This window comes from Rhinopithecus bieti, unplaced genomic scaffold (assembly GCF_001698545.2).
Source record: "Rhinopithecus bieti isolate Rb0 unplaced genomic scaffold, ASM169854v2 scaffold_8307, whole genome shotgun sequence".
NCBI lineage: Eukaryota > Metazoa > Chordata > Mammalia > Primates > Cercopithecidae > Rhinopithecus > Rhinopithecus bieti.
Genome location: NW_016806443.1, coordinates 2,576,015 through 2,597,415, shown reverse-complemented (window position 1 = coordinate 2,597,415; position 21,401 = coordinate 2,576,015). Strand labels below are relative to the sequence as shown.

Here is a 21,401-nt window from a genome sequence, read left to right as displayed (position 1 = left end):
AAAAAAAAAAAAAAAAAGAGCATGCAATTTTAGAAGATTATTGTATTTAAAATAGAAAGCAGCACGGTATATCTAAGGTTATGTCATTTGGCCTACATTACAGAGCAATGACAGTTGCATTCATCTAAATCACACCATTTATATGAAGAAAAATAACAGATCCAAAAATGGACAAGTCAAGTATCTTATCTCTTTGATTTGATCATTGATTTGATCATACAATTTGAGAGGACTGGGGAGACTAGAGGCTCTAAATTACCATTGAAAGCTGTAGATGTGATGGTTAGAGGCACAGCTCAGGTAATTATGTGACTGTCTTCTGAAATATAACTGTGTTCATACAATCATATTTCTTAAGTATCTACTGTCAGATGCTTTTGAAAGATGCATATTTTTAAGATTGTATTTTTTCTCTCTATTGGAAAATAGGCCACTGTACATTTATTTAATGTGCAGCATTCACAAATCAAACATACTCTGACCATTTATGTTCTTGTTTAGTGATGAGAACATTGCCGGGTCCAACCTAGAGCTTCCATGAAGCTGAGGTCTGTCCTGGAACCAATATTCGCCCACTTTCAAGGAGCCGTTTGTTTTTCTTACTTCCTGTTTCCTTCCAAGTCTAATTCATGTTTCACATTGCACTGCTTTTCACCCTTCTGCAGAGACCAGAGGATGCCCCTGAATCCAGGAATCCTTAATGCCAGGGCTACCCAGTCTACCAGTCTTCCAGACCCTCTGAGAAGAGAGAAAGTGTTTACCTGATGTGAGCTGTATGAATTAGTAACGAGAGTTACTTTAAACATGAATTAGAGAAAATTCAGTAATACCTCTCTATTAACATCACTATCACTCAGTTACACTCCGAATATTATTACTTTTTTAGTACAAGAGAAAGGTGTGTAGATAGACATGATACAGGAATTATTTGTACCTTGTGTACATAAGAACATATTCTTCTATGTGGTCATGATAGGGTAAGAATGTGCGAGCATAAAAAGTTTACGGACCTTCACTGTAAATTGTGAATTCCTGTCTGGTATTCTGCTTCTCTTTATTCCTGCTCCATTTTTAACCCATACAATATGCATTTCTCTCTGATATCAAGGTCCTCATGGTATATCTCTTGACTTGTATAAGCTATGTGTGTTCTGCAATCTGCCAGGTTTTATAATCTTGGTTTGCCATAGTTTTGATATTGTACATAATTCTAGACTTCTGCTTGGTTTTTAACTCGCCACCCATTGTAGACCTTTATGGTGTGCAGTTTTGTTTTCCCACATTTATATAAAGTTCCACACATAGATGTACATGAACACATATGTGGGGATTGTTGCTTAAAAATACAAATGTAGCTGGGCGCAGTGGCTCATGCCTGCAATCTCAGTACTTTGGGAGGCCATCATGGGCAGATCGCTTGAGCCCAGGAGTTTGAGACCAGCCTGGGTAACATGGCGAAACCCCGTCTGTACAAAAAACAACCCCAAAATTAGCTGGGCACTGTAGCATGTGCCTGTAGTCCCAGCTACTTGGGAGCTGAGGTGGAAGGATTGTTTGAGTCCAGGAGGCAGAGGTTGCAGTGAGCTGAGATTGCACCATTGCACTCCTGCCTGGGTGACAGGGTGAGACCCTGTCTCAAAAAATAAAATAAAATTATAATAAAATAAAAATGTATTTACAATTTGCATGTGCACACTATACATATTATACCACAATTTATTTTTAATGGTAATGTACCATGGAAATTACATCTTGCTAACAGGTGAAACTCTAACTCAGTCTTTAAAAATTATCACTCTATTCCACGGTATTTATTTAACCCTGTTTCTATGGATAGACATTTTTAGGTTGTGTAGTATTGTTGCCATTGTTTGCAAACAATATTGCAATAAACTTTATGGTACTTCAAAAATAAAATCACAACAGAAATAAAAAACATGTCACATGCTAAAAACGTACTGAGATTGGCTGTATTTGTGTGAAGTTTATAAATTCATACAATTTGTAAACGCATACAGCAAAGTTCCCCAAAATCTGTAATTGAATTTTTCTTCACATGGTTGTAGTCTCGGTTCCTATATCTAGGTTGGAGTTGCCTATCGTTCCCATTGATTACCATATTCCTGTGGAATTCTTAGGCAGCAGGGAACACAGTGGTGGGAAGTGGGAAGACAGCAAGACTGAAGAATATGTGGGGGCAGGAACTCTGAGCTACCAGGAGCAAACTGTCTGGTAAGAAACAGGAGGCTTAGTTTGACAAATAATAAAAGTTGAATCTGTGGAAGATCTTTGACTAGAGTAGAATGAGGTCTTCATATCCATTTAGATCATTCTAGTTTGCTTTCTTCCTGCTTTTGTTTGAGCTGAGTCTAGAAAATTCTGAGCTCTCAAACTTGATTTATACCGAACCTCACTCATCCTTCAAAACCTGAAATCGTAATTCCTTTAGAAGCTATAAAACCCTGTACATGAGGTCATGAGCTCTGAAGTAAAAGAAGTCTGTACTCTCCACCACTGAATAGCTTGGGACATCTGGGTAGTTTACTTAAACTCTCACAACTGAAGTTCTTTATTGTGATCAGCTCTTAGATGTAGGAGAAGAGGTTCAGGAAGAATAGTGGGGTGAATTGCAGGAGAGGTAGGTAGGAGCTAGATTATGTAGCCTTCTTAATAACAAAACGAAGAAAGCCTGCACATACATAGAAGATTTTGGGTTAGAACTAACCTATTATTGAGACTGTAGCCTAATATTTCTAAATTATCTCTGTGGCAGTGTCCAGGTAACCCTAAAACTAGGGGAGATGATTATGTGAGACTTGAACACTCCAATTGTGAATTCTGATAGTAACATATATGGCTGAGAGAAATTGTATCAAGTATAGAATATTCAGTAGATGAAATAAAAAATGGAATACTCTAAGCTTTATTTAATCTATAGCCACCATTAATACAGAAGTACAGCAATGTTTACATGAAATTCTCAGAAGCACAAAATGAGCATACCATAAAAAGAAGAAGAAAAAGGAAAATTACCATCACCAAAATGTGGTTCAGTGATTTTTTTGACAGCTTGTCCAGATTAGTATTTCTTATCCTTCACTGCTAGACAGTGGAGATGAGTCAGGGCAGAAGCTGTAGGTGGAAGACTAAGAGTAGGAAGGAATGAAGGACAGCCAGAGTCAAGAGCTACCTGTTCTACTTGACATAGTGACAGCTGGCCTCTGTGTAACTGGGTTGGATAACTCAGGATTGTATCTACTGGCACTTCTTGGCTGTACATCAGCACCAAGACTCTTTGTAAACTACTGCTCCAGAACAACGGTTTTTAGCCCCAAGTTTGAGACTTTCAAAGGAAAGGGCTTTCTTAAATGTGAACTGAGCCTTCTATTTGCTTTGCCAACAATGAATTTCTTCTGCTGTCTTCTATTTTTTTTTTTCTTATTACCAAACTCTGATTCTTTTGGAAGCTGGCTCAAAATCCTTTTTCCAAAATTGGTGGCTGTTGGCAGTAACCAGGAAATAAATTGAAATCATGATTAAAATAGTCATCCCTTGGGAAAAGAAGTTGAAACTTGGTAAATCAGACTTACAGTAACTCCAAGAATTGGAGCCAGAAAGAAGCATGCAGAGCACCTAGACTGGTTCCTAGTGTAGTAGCCACCCTTTAAAGACATGGTCCACACTTTGTTCTTTGTGACCTTCCAGTCACATGCCTTGCATTTCATTGGCTTTAATAAACATGCATTGAAAAGCTTGATCACAATTGTATCACAGGAATAAGAATAATGTATTCTTTTGTGACAAATGACAGCCCAAATCAGTTTTGTGACACATGACAGCCCAAATCAGCAAGTGATAAGTTAATTTTGGTGAAACTAGGGTAATACCAAGTAAGTAGTTACTCTTGAATGGGGAAGGGAGACATCAGTAAAATAAAATGTTCTGAAATGTATGCCTGTTGGTGATAGCAGACATTCAGCCTTGAAGACAATATCCTGTATTTAAGACAATTATATAACATCTAATATTGTGAACAGAGGTACTGGGTTGCTGATTAAGACAAGCCCTATAAGCACCAAACCAACAAATGGCACGATTTCAGCCTTTGTTAAAAGCCATCCTGTTTTGTGTTCTGTTTTGTGTTCACTCTACAAATTTGCCCTGTTTATTTCTTTTCTCTAAAACTCAGAATCTGAGTGCAAATGTATTTATGGATAAATAGTGTTGTGTTAGGGGTAGCACCATCTAAATGACCTGGTCTGAAATGTGGCCTGTGTCCCATGAGACCCTCATACGACTAAGGGCAGAATTGTTTTAGGTAAAATAATGTCTCAGCTGCTTAGCATGAGATATAATTATCTCTCGGATAATTATATCTGCACATAAACACGTTTCTGCTAATGGGTTAAGCATTTTGTGTGTCATTAATTCCTCAAAAGAACCTTATGTTAGATATTATTGTAGCCATTTTAAAATGAGATATTCAAGGAACTGGATAAGAAACTATCCTAGACTCTCATAGCGAGTAGCGGGTGAGAGTCGGGCGCTAGGATTGTCGTGCCTCTCAAAGCTGGTGCGCTTCCCATCAGCCTTCCGCCGCCTCTGGGCTTGCTGCTTAATTGGGGCTGGATCACATACAATCTCTCGCCTTGTTTTTCCATCTCATTCATCAGATCTGTCTCCCCTACGATATTTTAACACCTCAAGGACAGGAACATTTTTTGGCATCTCAATTCTTAGCTTGTCGGTGATAATGATGATCACATCCTACAAAAATTTCAGTTTTGCGAAGCAGACTTTCTCACTATCTTTTTGCTCTGTTTTTCAACTCAAGTGAAATCCAACATCCACCACCGCCACCTCAGCCACCACCAACTTTTCTGTCCCTAGCCTGCTCTTCACCTCCTATTCTCTCTCGGATCTTTGAGATATATTTTCAGCACCCCTTTGTGCTTCATACCTGGATTTTCTTGTTTCTTATTTTACAGATTGCTGGCATATTTTGTAGGTATGTTTTGCATATTGTCAATCTGCTACACTGGAACATCATTTTAACACTGACTTCAAAAAAATCTCCAATTTCTAGTGTCCCAATGTAGGTGAAGCATTTTCAGCTGCACGGATATGTACATGGACTAGATTCAAGAGCCAATTTTTTTGAGACTTGATGCTTTTGTACATTTTATATATGTAGAATTTTTAAATAAGTAGTTTAATTGCATTATGAATCTACCCAGATAGTAATTACAGGTTTTCATTGGAATTCAAACGACTTTTAACATAGGACCTATTATGTGAGTAGCTTTTCTTTAAGAACTCACTCTTTTAAAATGAACCAGGTGGAAAGAGCTTCAAAAAAGTTGGAAGAGGGTGCAAATCTATTTCAGGGAAGCATTTCAGAGAAGTTAGAGCTCTACTTTTGCTTTTCTAACAACTCCCAAAATTGCAGTTTAATCTTCAGGTCACCAGGAAAGTATCCAATTATTTTAAGTAACATTGTTTTTTAAAATCAGATTCCTGTGCCTTTAATTATTGATGTATTGTTTAACTTCAATTATTAATACCATCCAATGGTAAATATACATTTTCCTCTGTTTATAAAAATGAACATAAGTAGAAGAACCTAAGGCACTGAAAACAAACACTTGGGAGAGACCATGGATGGAAATAAGCAAAAAGTTGAGTTCTTCCATGTAGAAATTGACCTAGTTTCAGTCCGCTACTAGGAGAACAGCTACAAGCTCAGAGAGCTTTTGTTGTTTGTTGTTTTGGTATTACAATTACCAGTAACTTTGAATTGGTAATTCCTATTCTCATAAGGCATTTTACTGATCAGAATCTTCTTATTTTGTTGAATTACCTCTGACCTAAATTTTTGATTCTTTAAATTAATAGCTTTTTTTTTTTTTTTTTTTAGCATTTTGGGAATCTCAGATCACTTTGATAATCTAGAAAGCAGTGGTTTTTCTGTCCAGGAAAATGAACATACCCATAGACATGCCAAATCTAGTGTACAGTTTTGGAGAGTTCAAGAATTGTTGAACCTATTTGAGGACCCATTAAAGTATTTTAAAGAGCTTTATGGCGACCAATGTGTTTTCACCAAATGAAATTATAATGTTATCTTTAGACAAAACCTCTTTAAGAACATTGAGTTATATCAGATGTTTCTGTAGGTCAAACATTTTTGCAGTTTCCATCCATGGGATCAAAATGTTCAGTAAATAAGTGAACAAAAGCGAACTACATTAATAAAGTCAGGCATGGGCATAAAACTCTCCAGACACACAGCCACCTGCACATAGAAAGATACACACCATCTGTATTTCCTTACCAACCTGTGGTAGTCATGTTGCTGAGGCAGTGCCTCAATCTGGATTTTATTAACCTAGACTAAATAACATCCAAATTTCTGTAATTAGAATAGCCTAGAGGTAGTGTGATGGATCCTTAGGTTTTTAAAATGAGAAATCAAGCATTCCTGTATTCTTTCTGTTGATTTTTACCTAGGGAAATTAGGATATGTTTTTATAGTGTCCTCTGTAGCATATTCAACATCAAAATGCAGAGAGGGTCCTTGTGTTTTAGCTTCTTTATTCATAGAGAAGAGAATCCTGTTTCTGTTTAATCTCTTTATTTATTAGCTTTCATAGTTGTCACTAAATATTTTGAATCACTTCCAAATTTATTGGTCCATAAGTACATTTCTCACCCAACTGAGAGACGTCAGCAGTTTTATCTGTTTTACAAAAATGCATTAAGTACCTTAAGTTCCTTTAAAACAAGATGTCACACATGTCAAGATATAATTCTCAAAATGTTACACATAATTCTCATATAAATAGTTACTAAGCACATGTCAAGATTTCATTTAGCTCAACAATCAGGATGAAAATTCAGTTCAAAAAAGAGGAATATATAGACACGTATATATAGAATATATATACATATATAGAGACAGCAAGAGAGAGACTATATGTAACATATATTTTTTTCTATACATATTATATAGTATCTCTGTATCCATAGCTATATGGATATATTTTATATTTATAAATACAGATTTTGGTAGCATTCCTGAATGAGACCAGTTTTTCCTCTATCAATTATTTAATTCACAGAATTCATTTAGAGTAAAACTCCATACACTCAAGGTTTCTAGTTTACTAAGATACCTCCCTTTTGGTTGGTAATGTTAGGTTCTTTCACATACATCCTCAGACTCATCTGAAAGGCTTGTTAAAACACATTGCTGGGTTCCACCCATAGTGCTGCTGTAGACCTGGGATGGGCCCTGGAAATTTGTGCTTCTGACAAGTTTCCAGCTGATGCACACTTTGAGAACAAGTGATTTAAGCCCAGGCTTTATTTGAGGATCAAGTAGGGCAGCAGGGAGTGTTGAGTAACTACCAAGAAAGTCAGTACAACCTCTGACTGGGTCCTTATTACTTCTATGTTATTCCTGTTTTCTTCTCCTGGCCCCTCTGTAGACACAAGATCATCCACACCTGCACCTTCAGCTGCCAAGTCTTTATTGCTGCTTGCACAGTCGCACCCCAATGTTGCTCCCTACATTTGAACATTTCAAATCCCCTAATAAGGGCCAGACTCCCAGTGTCTTCCCCACAGAGACCTGGCCTCCTTCGTTTGTCCCATTTCTGTCAGTGATTTCAATTCCACTGCAAACCCGGGCTAGAATGCTCCAAATCACATGTTGTAAACTAGAAGGTGCTCTCCTTCCTCCGCAGTTATCACTGGCAGGCTTCTCTTAGTAGAGAAAATGTTTAATTTTTGAAAGTTTGGAATCCAAAAGAGAAAATCCTTTCAGTTTTCAATCTGCCAGTTCTCTCTTCTGTTTCGTGGATATAGCTTTAATTCTTTATAAGAAATAAAAGCTTCTGAGACTTCAAGGAAGTTTGGGAACTGAGAATTGTAGTAAATCAGGGAAGCAAGCCGGTCCTGGCAATCTCTTGGAAGGACAGTTTTTCGAAGCCTGGGAGGTCAGAGGCCAGGCTTCTAGAGGTCATGTCTGAGGTGTGTAAGTGAGACTTGGAGCAGGAGATAATAAACATAAGCTTCAGGAGTTTGGAAGGGCAAGAAAGGAGAGTGTAAGAAGATTTTCAAAAGATATATCAACTTCAATTTCAGCTACTTGGGAGGCTGAGGCTGGAGGATCACCTGAGCCCAGGAAACCGAGGCTGTGGTGAGCCATGATCACACCACTGCACTCCAGCCTGGAAGACAGAGTGAGACCCTGTCTCAAAAAATAAAATATAAATGAAATAGAAATAAAAAATAGATGTAACAAGATCAGCTGAGGGGAATTTATTTTGGAAGAGAGGGAACTATTGAGAGCAGAAGAATTAATGAGTGGATTTTAATAATGCTACAGAAATAAAGTTCAAAGAAGAAAGAAAGATAGTCTAGAGTCTAAATTAAGTGATTGGCTTTGAAGAGAAGAGACATATTTTTATCCAAACCCAGAGGAAAGAATGATGGCAGTTATGTCAGGCAGACTTGATGTTAAATAGGAGAGGGGTAATTGGGAGGTCATAGACGTCAGACGCCTAGAAAATGCTCAGGTGAATGAGCACATTGCAGTTTGGGTGAGTGTTGGACAGAGTGATTTTGTCATGGGTTAACCTGGCACTACTTTTCTTCCTTGTCTACACCTCTGTAATTGGGTTCAGTGGAGAAGGCTGAGGTTAGAGATGACCTCAAGGTGTGAGGTTGATTTTGTTTCCATGTAGATGAACAGCCCCTGTGTATGGATCGCTGCTGCTTTTTCTCACGTACTGTATGTCCCATGTGGCCAGTAGATAACGTTTGATTCATTCTCATTCTGTGCCAGTGCCTTAGACCTATGTGTCAATGACAGCCAGCTGTCACTCGTTCCTTGGCTTCACAAAGGGAAAGAAAGAAATTCACATAAGAAGTAAATGTCCTAAAATAGATTATTTATGTTTAATGGAATAATTGAAAATATTTAATGGAATAATTGAAAACCTCCTGGTAATTTTATGAGGGAGTTATTTTTAAAAGTTCTATGTGAAAGAATTTCAAAGCAGAGCCCTTCTTTCTGTTCCTAGAGAAAAAAAAAATGTGATTTGGTCTTCTCACCAGTGCTTTGTGTAGGAAAGGATGGCAGAATGCTGAGTGAGGGAAGCCCATCAGGTTATTGAAATGGAGCCACTAGAATGTGTGTGTCTCTTTCCAGGACCATGAAACCTCCTTCCCCAGGGCTCTCTCAGCACAGAGGCTCTCCCCTCGGTGGTGCTTCCTAGATGGTGAGTTCTGCATTTCTTGTGGGTATCATGGGAGTTGGGGAAGTTGAAGAGCAAGGCATCCATTGATAGGGTGGACTCTAGTTTTCCAAAAGATTATTCAGAAAGCCTTCTTGTGACCACATGGCTGGTTTTTGCGTGCGGAACAATGTGGGCCTACTAATGTTGCACTGTGCTTTCCTGAAGTCATTTCCCTCAACACAGCTTGGTTAACTCTGGCTGAACCCAGCATCAAGTTGCTCAGGCTGATGTTTCCTTTTCATCAGCCCTCGTTTCTTAAAACTTGACTGCCTGCCTTAAATTAATTCAGACCAGTAGCTGGATTCTATAAGCATAGGATGGATACCAATTTCTATGTTGTTTGCATCTTATGGAACATTCATATTATTTTTATGAGACCATTATTGCAGTATGATGTATACATTTCTGGAGAAAGGTAGAAAAATTCAGTTGCATTCACATCTGCTTGGATAAGCATGACATATTGCATGCATTACACGTTAGTTATTTTATGGTTGTTTAATGAGTCTGTTTTTATCTCAAATATCTGTCTCCTAGATGCTGCCTGATATTACATTTCTATCCAATTACCCATATTGCAGTACCTTTTCACCTCTGTATATTCATGCTTACATACTACCCAATGTATCTACTACTCATTCTCTCTCTTGTTCATATGGAGACACGGTTTTCATTGTAGACCTCTTTTTTGTTTATCTGGGTGAGCATCTGAGAGGATATAAACATGAATATGAGTATGACAGGATTTGTGAGTGTATGAGCAAGCATTAGGATGGCAGCAGCAGAGATCTATTAAGATTTAAGGACTGTCCAGTAGCCTAGCATGACTGGAATGTAAGGGTTTTAACTGGCATAGTGGAAGAGAAGATTATAACTTTGGTGCCAGATCACAGAACACTTTAAATACCATATGCATATTTTTCTAGTGTTATGAAAGTAGGCACTTGTATTTATATGAGATCTAACCCACATAAATCATGATGCAAGTTTTTGTTAATGTCTCATCAGCTGCCTCTGAGGACTTTCCTCCAGCTTCTTTATTCCATAGCAATGAGAAACATAATCATTTGTCATTCCTGAATTTGCAGAGGAACAACATGTATTTCAGAAAATTATGAAAATATTTATGTTATGTTCTATCTAAAGTCTTAGATAAAACTACAACTATTGTGGCTAACAGTCTTAACCCAGATGTACTTTAACTCCATAGTTTTATTAAAAAAACCTTTGAAAGGTAATTGCAGTCATGGTTTAAAAGAACAAAATAGAGCGAATTTCTCCAAGGCAGATTTTATTCTATTCTGAGATTTTAGAGAGCAGGGACGATGATTGGCTGGTTTCTTAATTCAGTCCCCTTTGGAGAGAAGCTACTCATTAAGTGTTTGTGAATTTAAAATAATTACTTGCATTTTGAGTTTTTCTTTCTTGTGCTGTTTGTTTTGTAGAAAATCTATTTATAATATTTGGGTTTTGTTAGATAGATGTAAGTGAGAAGCACATCATTCTTTTTGGTTTGATTTTTTTTTTTTTTTTTTTTTTTTTTTTTTTTTTTTTTTTTTTTTTTTTTTTTTTTTTTTTTTTTTGAGATGGGAGTCTGACTCTGTTGCCCAGGCTGGAGTGCAGTGGCATGATCATGGTTCACTGCAACCTTGAACTCCTGGGCTCAGGCAATGCTCCTACCTCAGCCTCCCGAGTACCTGGGACCACAGGGGCATGCCACTATCCCCAGCTAATTAAAAAAAATTGTTTTTGTAGAGATGAAGTCTTGCTTTGTTGCCCAGGCTGGTCTCAGACTCCTGGCTTCAAGCAGTTCTCCCACCTGAGCTTCCCGAAATGCAGCTGATAGTTCTTTCTAATATTAAGAATATTTAAAATAATTTCTAGAAACCCAAAATTTCTAATTTAGGTTTTTTTTTTTTTTTCTCATACTATAGATGCAGCTCAATCTCTTTTAGAGAATGCTCAAATAATTGTTTTGCTGTTTTGGCTTCCTTCAGACATGGCTCTAAGGATGCAGGTTGAAAGTGAAATGATTCATTTAAGACCACATATAGTCCCTGGCCTGAATCTTCAAGCCGTTTTCCAAAATGGGAAATCACTTCCCTAAGAAGTGCACGTAACCGTAGCTTTTTCTAGCTTTATTTACTTAATAAATACATACCGATTCCTAACTTTCTTTAAGATCCTGTGCTAATTTCAGGAGGCATAAAAGATTAAATGAAACAGATTTTTAAAGAGGCAAGGTCTTTTAGTCTCATGGTTATCTGTGATGATAGTCTGTATAAGAAGTTTTAAAAAATGTAAATGTGTATGGAGGCAGGGTCAATACGTTCTGTCTGGGGTAGGGAGGTTGGGACTGAGAAAGGTTTTACAGAAGCAGAAGCATTTGAGCTGGTTCTTTAAAGACAAGTATGATTTAGATGGCAGAGGCAATGGGTAGGGCTTTCTAAGCCTTAGAATAGCAGTGGCAGAGGCATGGAAGTGCTGAAGTTTTCTTAATAGATTTAGGGACTGGCCAGGAGACTAGCACGACCATCATGTAGGGGTTTTGACCGGCATAGTCGAAGAGAAGGTTATAAATTTGATGCCAGATTACAGAACATTCTGAATGCCATCTGCATTTTTTTTTCCCCTAGCAACTTCTGCTGATCGCTTTTATCGAATAGACAGATCTCAGGTAAGTTTTTTTCCAGCCTGCTTGTAAAAGTGAAAATTCCCAAGTTAATGTACTTTATTGGTAGCTAATCTCATAAATTTTCTAACAAAACACACCGAGACACTTACAAATTTTGGAATGGTGTTCATAACCTAAGCTATGAATCTTTTATTTATCTTCACATGTTTTATGATTTATGGACTCAAGATGATATGGCTTGATCTTGCAAATGGGTACAGAAAATAAGTTGACTTGTAGACATTATCACCAGCCTATACTGCAAATTTTCATTTACAAAGATATTTTACTCCTTCTTAGCCAAATTTTGTATGTCTTTTAAGCTCGTTTCTGTTTAGCAAGTTTGAGGTCCCAAGTATATAACTAGATTACTTAGTTTCAGTTCTCCAATCCCTAGAGGTCAGCAATGAGAAAAAAAATATGGTTTTGCCCAAGTTAAGAAGTCCTCCCATTATCTGAATTATCCTAGAAAAAAAATGTACAGTATTGAACCTAATGATAAAGATGTTAACCGTGCTGCTTAGCTTTGACCAGATGATGGGGTGGAAGTCCAGGCTATCATACACTCTCACTGGGTCAATGGTATGTGGGTATCACTTCTCTAACAGTATTTGGGAAGACGAGGCAAGACCATTTCTAGACATACCTAAAAAAAATCCTGATTAATTGAAAATCCTGAACCAAGGGGATTCATCTCTCCCCATCTCCCACTGCCTGCCATAGCGCAGCTTTGGGGAGGATCACCAACTGATCAAGCTCTGACAACACACTGTGATCCTTTGACATGTTGGAGAATATCATTATTCCTCGAGACCGAGAATACTTGTTTTGTTATTCTTCATGCAACAGACTTCTTGTTCTTCCTTAGGAACATTTGCACTTTGTGATGGAGATTTCCCAAGATGAGATTTTATTCTGGACCCGGATATGGTGGTGTCACAGCCAGCGGGGACACCTCCGGGCATGCCTGACCTGGTGGTGGAGCAAGCCTCGGGGTGAGTGTGCCTCTCCTTGCCTGTGAGGCTGGCCTCAGGGTGACATCCATGTCTGGTTTGCCTTTGAACTTAACATCATTCTAATGACATCAAATGATTTTGAAATGCAGATTTTCTTGTTGGGTTTCCTTAGAGTGGTTATTATAAGTCTGTCTTATGAATGGCCATGTAGAAACAAAACCAAATTTGCACCATGTACAAGCCTTCTTTCTCCATCACAGCAACTCTTCCTAACAAACCTAGAAAACACTAGTACTTGTGTTTGTGCTTACACGTTTGTAGTAACTCTGTTGTCTACATTAAAATTGACACAGGTGATTTGATACTTTTCTCCTCTTCCTCCTCTTTGCTATTTCCAGGCTGCTGGAGACATGTAGATTGTATAATAACTATGATGTACCAAGCACTTTTAGGAGCTCTGTCCTGTGTCTCTCTTTTATTTCTACCANGAGGCAATGGGTAGGGCTTTCTAAGCCTTAGAATAGCAGTGGCAGAGGCATGGAAGTGCTGAAGTTTTCTTAATAGATTTAGGGACTGGCCAGGAGACTAGCACGACCATCATGTAGGGGTTTTGACCGGCATAGTCGAAGAGAAGGTTATAAATTTGATGCCAGATTACAGAACATTCTGAATGCCATCTGCATTTTTTTTTCCCCTAGCAACTTCTGCTGATCGCTTTTATCGAATAGACAGATCTCAGGTAAGTTTTTTTCCAGCCTGCTTGTAAAAGTGAAAAATTCCCAAGTTAATGTACTTTATTGGTAGCTAATCTCATAAATTTTTCTAACAAAACACACCGAGACACTTACAAATTTTGGAATGGTGTTCATAACCTAAGCTATGAATCTTTTATTTATCTTCACATGTTTTATGATTTATGGACTCAAGATGATATGGCTTGATCTTGCAAATGGGTACAGAAAATAAGTTGACTTGTAGACATTATCACCAGCCTATACTGCAAATTTTCATTTACAAAGATATTTTTACTCCTTCTTAGCCAAATTTTGTATGTCTTTTTAAGCTCGTTTCTGTTTAGCAAGTTTGAGGTCCCAAGTATATAACTAGATTACTTAGTTTCAGTTCTCCAATCCCTAGAGGTCAGCAATGAGAAAAAAAATATGGTTTTGCCCAAGTTAAGAAGTCCTCCCATTATCTGAATTATCCTAGAAAAAAAATGTACAGTATTGAACCTAATGATAAAGATGTTAACCGTGCTGCTTAGCTTTGACCAGATGATGGGGTGGAAGTCCAGGCTATCATACACTCTCACTGGGTCAATGGTATGTGGGTATCACTTCTCTAACAGTATTTGGGAAGACGAGGCAAGACCATTTCTAGACATACCTAAAAAAAATCCTGATTAATTGAAAATCCTGAACCAAGGGGATTCATCTCTCCCCATCTCCCACTGCCTGCCATAGCGCAGCTTTGGGGAGGATCACCAACTGATCAAGCTCTGACAACACACTGTGATCCTTTGACATGTTGGAGAATATCATTATTCCTCGAGACCGAGAATACTTGTTTTGTTATTCTTCATGCAACAGACTTCTTGTTCTTCCTTAGGAACATTTGCACTTTGTGATGGAGATTTCCCAAGATGAGATTTTTATTCTGGACCCGGATATGGTGGTGTCACAGCCAGCGGGGACACCTCCGGGCATGCCTGACCTGGTGGTGGAGCAAGCCTCGGGGTGAGTGTGCCTCTCCTTGCCTGTGAGGCTGGCCTCAGGGTGACATCCATGTCTGGTTTGCCTTTGAACTTAACATCATTCTAATGACATCAAATGATTTTGAAATGCAGATTTTCTTGTTGGGTTTCCTTAGAGTGGTTATTATAAGTCTGTCTTATGAATGGCCATGTAGAAACAAAACCAAATTTGCACCATGTACAAGCCTTCTTTCTCCATCACAGCAACTCTTCCTAACAAACCTAGAAAACACTAGTACTTGTGTTTGTGCTTACACGTTTGTAGTAACTCTGTTGTCTACATTAAAAATTGACACAGGTGATTTGATACTTTTTCTCCTCTTCCTCCTCTTTGCTATTTCCAGGCTGCTGGAGACATGTAGATTGTATAATAACTATGATGTACCAAGCACTTTTTAGGAGCTCTGTCCTGTGTCTCTCTTTTATTTCTACCACATAGTGACTTAATCATCTTAAGTGCTCTGTGCTTGTTTTCTCATCTGTAAAATACAAATAATAATAATCCTCACTCAGAGAATTGTTTGGTGATTAAAAGAATTGATAGGGATAAAGCACTTAAAGTCATTCCTGGCATTTTTAAAACATGCATTAAATAGAATGTTATAATAATAATAATCATCATCATCATTCCACAGTGACCTTGAAAATTTGGAACAATTATCCTTAATTCGTAGATTAAAAAATTGAGACCTAAAAGGTTGTGTTACTTGCCTAGTATTTCACAGAAAATAAGTAGAAAAAATGAGATACAGTCCTGGGCTGCCTGATGCCAGAGCCCATGCATTTAATGACCATCTTCTACCACCAAAACATAATTAATATTTCTAAGTTATTTCAATAACTCAAAACTATTTATTTAGAGAATTTTGTGTGCCAAGTCTTAGTGTAAGCACTTGGGAAATAACAGTACAAAAATAAAAACAGATAAGAATCTTTGCCCTTGTGAAATTTAGTGTTTTACTGGTCTATGAGGCCTGAATTATTGAAATAAGAATTGCTCTAGAAACCATATACAATGTACCCAAACAGTTAATGCAAATGGTATACACATCCTCATACAGTATGAATAAACAGGCCACTAGGCTAGCACAACTGCAATGTCATCTTCATCCCTGTTTTCCCCTTGTCATTGATTTACTTTTTTTTCCACTTTTTTGCTTCACTGCTGCTATTTGTGAGTAGTTTCTCACTCTGCCAGGGGCAGTTGATGTCCAGTATGTACCAAGTCTGGGGGGAGAAAAGAGAGGCCACAAGTGGCTGTGTAGAACAGATAGAAAGCTGTTCTCAGGAAGCCAGAGCCGCGATGTCAGAGCATGGGGGAAGGCTGACAGGCACAAGGGGTAGCCTGATGCACCCCTGGGAGCCCCAAAGGTGGTGGGGAAGGCCACCTTTGCAGGGCACATTTATGCATCAGACCCATCAGTAGTGGGGAAAGGAGGTAGGATGTTCTGTCCTATTGCAGAAGCAGCAGGTGCTAGAGCCAGGTTAGCCCACCTAACCTGGGCTGTGACTCTTGATCTAGTAAGGAGAAAGTCCATTCTGCCAAATTGCCCTGGTCTTTGCTCACTTGGTCATTCTCTTTTTCTTTTTCTTGCTTTCTTTCTTTTTTTTTTTTTTGAGACAGAGTCTCGCTCTGTCGCCCAGGCTGGAGTGCAGTGGCGCAATCTCGGCTCACTGCAAGCTCCGCCTCCTGGGTTCATGCCATTCTCCTGCCTCAGCCTCCTGGGTAGCTGGGACTACAGGTGCCTGCCACCATGCCCGGCTAGTTTTTTGTAAGGTCGTTTTCTTCATGTCAAATAATGGCCAAAAGGAATTGCTTTGGCCTGGCTAGACCTCTGTTAGCTCTAGCTCCAAAAATAGAGTAGCCTGAAAATCCACCAGAACTTGAATCAGTGCCTTTCTTATTTCTTACCAGTTGCCTCCCCAGAACTAAACCAGGATCAGGGAAGCAGTGTAACAGAAGGGGCTTTGTTATTTTCTAATCTGTATTTCTACACTAGGTCTATTACTTCTTATTCATGTCACATTTAAAATGACTTAATCTTGAAAATCAGTTTTCTCAGCTGTAACGGGGACAGAATCATACAAATAGTTCGTGATTGTTGAGATAAGTGAATGAAATAATAAATATGTAGTATCTGGTAAACATTCCATAAAGATGAATTTTGCCTCTCACATTTACAGGCAAGATTCATCTTCAGAAAGTGGAGATGAAGTCACGTGGCTGACTTTGAATGCTTAACTGTCTGGTGCCCTTCTTTCTCTCAGGATCTCAGACTGGTGGAATCCTGCCCTGCGGAAACGCATGCTGAGTGACAGTGGGCTGGGGATGATAGCTCCCTATTATGAGGACTCAGATCTGAAAGATCTCAGCCACTCCCGCGTGCTACAGTAAGAGTCCTCTCGCTGTTCTTTTCCTCTGTGCCACTGTGATTGCTGGGAGAGGATGTACTGTGGGCTGTGCACCAATGGGCAGGATTCTCTTTTCAATGGCCCTCAGGCTGTCTCGTGCAGGTGCTACTCTGTGTTTGAAATTCCATGCAACTTGCTCACTTTTATCTACCCCAAACTCTTCATGGAGCTCCACCTTCCATTTCTCTTGCTTCCGAGTCACGTTGAGCCCTTTGCATGTGGACCTCCCCATACTTTAAGCCTCACCAGGGTCTTGTTTACTGGAGTCTAGCGTTTATCAGACGTCCCTGTTTGCCACATCATAAAGACATGCATGAGAGTGATCATAAGTATCTTGAAAGTGACACGTGGTTTTTCATTTGTGAACACGTTATCTTGCTGTTTCATTGGTCCTCAGTCCTGAGCCTGTGCACGTGTGCTCTACCCAATATTGCCACATGGTTTTGTTGGCTAAAGCTGGGTGCTGCCCATGTTGTGGTTGCAGTCTCTGTGGGTAAGCAGTAAAGCATTTGTTCGTAGATCAGAACAGTACATGTGCTTTCTTCTGAGGTCTGATCATGGTGAGAGTGTAGGATGCATGCTGAAGTTCCACAGCAGTGTTGATGCCTTCGTGCTCAGTGAATCCACCTTCCTATCATCTCTCCTGGTGACAGATACATTCATGAGCTCCTACTCTTTAATTTCAGGCCAATCAGTCCATCTCAGAGGTTATACAAATCCAGTGTGTTCATGAAACTAGACTGATTTTCAGTTTACCTGGGATCTTAATCAAATAGTGACAATGGCCTTGTAACCACACAGCCTTCGCCTTTTGATAGAATAACGAGATTACTAAAGATTCTTAGAAGCCTAGGGTTAACTAAAGAGGCAAAGGAAGTGCTTTGTTTCTGAAGGAAGACCAGAAGCAATTTCAATATTATGAAGGGGGAAAAAAATGAGAAATTTGGAGCTAATTATTTCATTGGCAGAGTTTCGAGGCACACACCCTGAGGGCAAAAGGAGACTGCATTTTAATCGCTTCTCTCTATTACCTCTTATTTTCTTGTGTGAAGAGGGGAAAGGAACAAAAATGAATTACTATGGATTTTTCTTTTAATTAAACTGTGTTGTTAGTTTCTGATGGCATTTTGATTGCTTACAATTCAGGATGTTTTCCATTTCCTTTTATACAGAATTGAGGCTTGCGAACCAGGGTGAGTCAGCCACCCACGGATGGCTAAAAAAGTGGCCATTTATCTGTGGGCAGACTTATTGGAAAATTAGAGTTTTAATTAGCTACAGAAATAAAATTAAACCTAGACAAACCAGATGAGTATTTTAGTTGTACATGTATATAGTCTGTTTCCACAAAGCAAATATGAGCTCAATCTAGTTTTCTAGGTCCTGATTTTTCTATATGTAGCATACTGATGTACATATCAAGATAAATAAAATAATTATATATAAGATAGTAAATGTTCTTCCCAAGAATCACAAATAAATTTGCCACTTTACATAATAGCCAGGTTCTTAAAACCAGATGTCAAAATCAACTCTTTCTGTTTATTTGAGTTATATTATCCTTTTAGGGATTTCTCTTAATTTTTGGTTGATCTTCAATTGACAGCTATAAGTTTTCTGTCATTTATACTACTTTAATTCTAAAATGCCCAAGAGTAGTAGACACTTAAAAAAAAAAAAAAAAAAAACCTGAAAAATTACTTTGAAAACAAGCAAAGGGACATTCAAACATTCACTCCTTGCCTAACGGCTTCTCCAACTGAATCTCCAGACATCATGCAACAAAGACAAGTCATCTCCACTAGGTTCGGTGTGAATTCCTGCCTCATAAAAGACACAAGCATATTAAAATTGTGTTAAGTCACTTAAAAATCAAACTAAACTAGATGCCTTACCGCAACTTTTAAATTAATTCTTTAACTATTACAATTATTATGTCCATTTATTTCTTAGAATATCTTTTTATCTCCTTCAGACATCATCTCTGACACAAATAGGTGTAATTGCAGTTGTGGAAATAACTAACAATGTTAGTAATAACTAGTATTGATGGAATACTTCCCACTTGCTTTGTATCGTAATTAAATAATCTTTCAATAATTTTGAAATTTAGCCATTGCTTAACAGATAAGTAAACTGAGGCTCCTAGAGGGTAAAATATTTATCTTAGGTCACTTCAGATGACAAGTGTGGTTTGACCTGAGGTCAGTTTGACTTCTGACTCCATGCTTTTTCCATTGTCCTACACTATCTTCCCAAAGGGACCATACAAAGTCGGCATACCAGAGCCACAGAGGTTTACTTTGGTTTCTATTTCTCTTTTACATTTGTAAAGTGAAAAATCCTACAATATAGGGGTACTATGCATGCACGTTAAATATACAACTGCAAACTTACCCAGAAGTAAATATGGCTGAGAATTATTTTTTAAGCATTTTTTCTTTAAAAGAAGAGATTGAAACAAAATATAATGGTGGTAAACTTCAGTTTAAAATTATTAAATGTATATAAACTATGTTCTAATCAAAATGAGCGTAAAAATTATATAGAAGGCCATCATGTACCAACCACCTTGATTTATTATGTCATTGTTTTTCTATATTTGCATTATGTCTTTCTTTCAAGCCATAAACAACATAAAGTAGTGGAAAAATATTGTTTTAGGCTGGGCGCGGTGTCTCACACCTGTAATCCCAGCATATTGGGAGGCCAAGGCAGGCGGATCACGAGGTCAGGAGATCAAGACCATTCTGACTAACACGGTAAAACCCCATCTCTACTAAAAATACAAAAAATTAGCCGGGCGTGGTGGTGGGCGCTTGTAGTCCCAGCTACTCGGGAGGCTGAGGCAGGAGAATGGCATGAACCTGGGAGGCGGAGCTTACAATGAGCTGAGGTAGTGCCACTGCACTCCAGCCTGGGCAACAAGCAAGACTCTGTCTCAGGAAAAACAAACAAACAAACAAAAAACATTGTTTTATGGTTTTGTTTTGTTTTGTACAAGTTGGAGTCTTTCTAATTGGAAAATCTGTAATCTGAGATGCTCCAAAATCCAAAACTTTTAAAGTGCTGACATGATGCTCAAAGGAAGTGCTTATTGAAACATTTTGGATTTCAGATATTTGCATTTGGGATGCTCAGCTGGTGAGTATAATGGAAGTATTCCAAAATCCTAAGAAAATAAAAATCTGAGACACTTCTGGTTCCAAGCTGTTTGGAGAAAGGATACTCAACTTGTGTTTTTGTTTTCGCCTGTGTTATATAATACATATATTTTGGAACTTGCCATTTCACTCAGCATTGTATTTTTGAAATTCATTCATATTGATAGATGTGGGTTTTAATAATTTTTGTTATAGAATATTGCATCTTACATATGCTATAAATTATTTCTCCATTTCGATATTGATTTCTAATATTCTATTATTTTTAAAAATGCAGCAAACTTCCTCTGCCCTTCTGTGTTGCAGAATATATATGCAGTTTCAGCTTCCTCGATATTGCAACATTTACCTTCCCAGTTAGAGTATTTATGAGTCAGTAATTGAAACGACCCTGAGCACTTGTTGTAATAATCTAGGTATGATCAGCATCTGTTGCTTTAAGCTTTAAGGCCCCAGTCAACTTGGGAGATAGGAAAGGTTCAATTTTAACACCCTGTTGACAGTGCCAAATAACTCACTACATAAAAAGAAATCAAAAGAGAAACTTTCAATTCTTAGAACTGAAAATACTACTTATTAGCGTTTTCAAGACACTGCTAACGTGGTATTCGTAGAATGATTTAGGACTCTAAATTCATTTATCAAGGGAAAAATGATTGTGTGCAAATAAGCAAAGCACTCAATTTGATAAATTGGAAAAAATCCCAGCGTAAAGAAATGAGAGGGGAGAAAAATAATAAAGATAACAAGAGAAATCAGTGACAAGGAGAATAAAACAGACAGATGATGAACCGAAAGTAAAATTTTTGGTGGGGTGCGGTGGTTCACGCCTGTAATCCCAGCACTTTGGGAGGCCGAGGCGGGCAGATCACGAGTTCAGGAGATGGAGACCATCCTGGCTAACACGGTGAAACCCTGTCTCTACTAAAAATACAAAATAGCCGGGCATGGTGGCGGGCATCTGTAGTCCCAACTACTTGGGAGGCTGAGGCAGGAGAATGGCATGAACTCGGGAGGCGGAGCTTGCAGTGAGCCGAGATCGCACCACTGCACTCCAGACTGGGCGGAAGAGTGAGACTTTATCTCAAAAAAAAAAAAAAAAAAAAAAAGTAATAAAAAATAAAAATAAATAAATAA

The 21,401-nt window shown here is 38.3% G+C and overlaps 1 protein-coding gene across 1 annotated transcript in view; it reads left to right on the top strand.

Moving 5' to 3' along the window:
• The window catches only part of DGKI (diacylglycerol kinase iota), a 382,898-nt gene that overhangs the window by 291,517 nt on the left and 69,980 nt on the right, over positions 1-21,401 (top strand). Inside the window, exons 24-27 of the mRNA XM_017876519.1 lie at positions 9,218-9,287; positions 11,942-11,982; positions 14,544-14,671; positions 16,957-17,079. Of these exons, the coding sequence (XP_017732008.1) occupies positions 9,218-9,287; positions 11,942-11,982; positions 14,544-14,671; positions 16,957-17,079 (362 nt within the window). The remainder of the gene's footprint in view (positions 1-9,217; positions 9,288-11,941; positions 11,983-14,543; positions 14,672-16,956; positions 17,080-21,401) is intronic.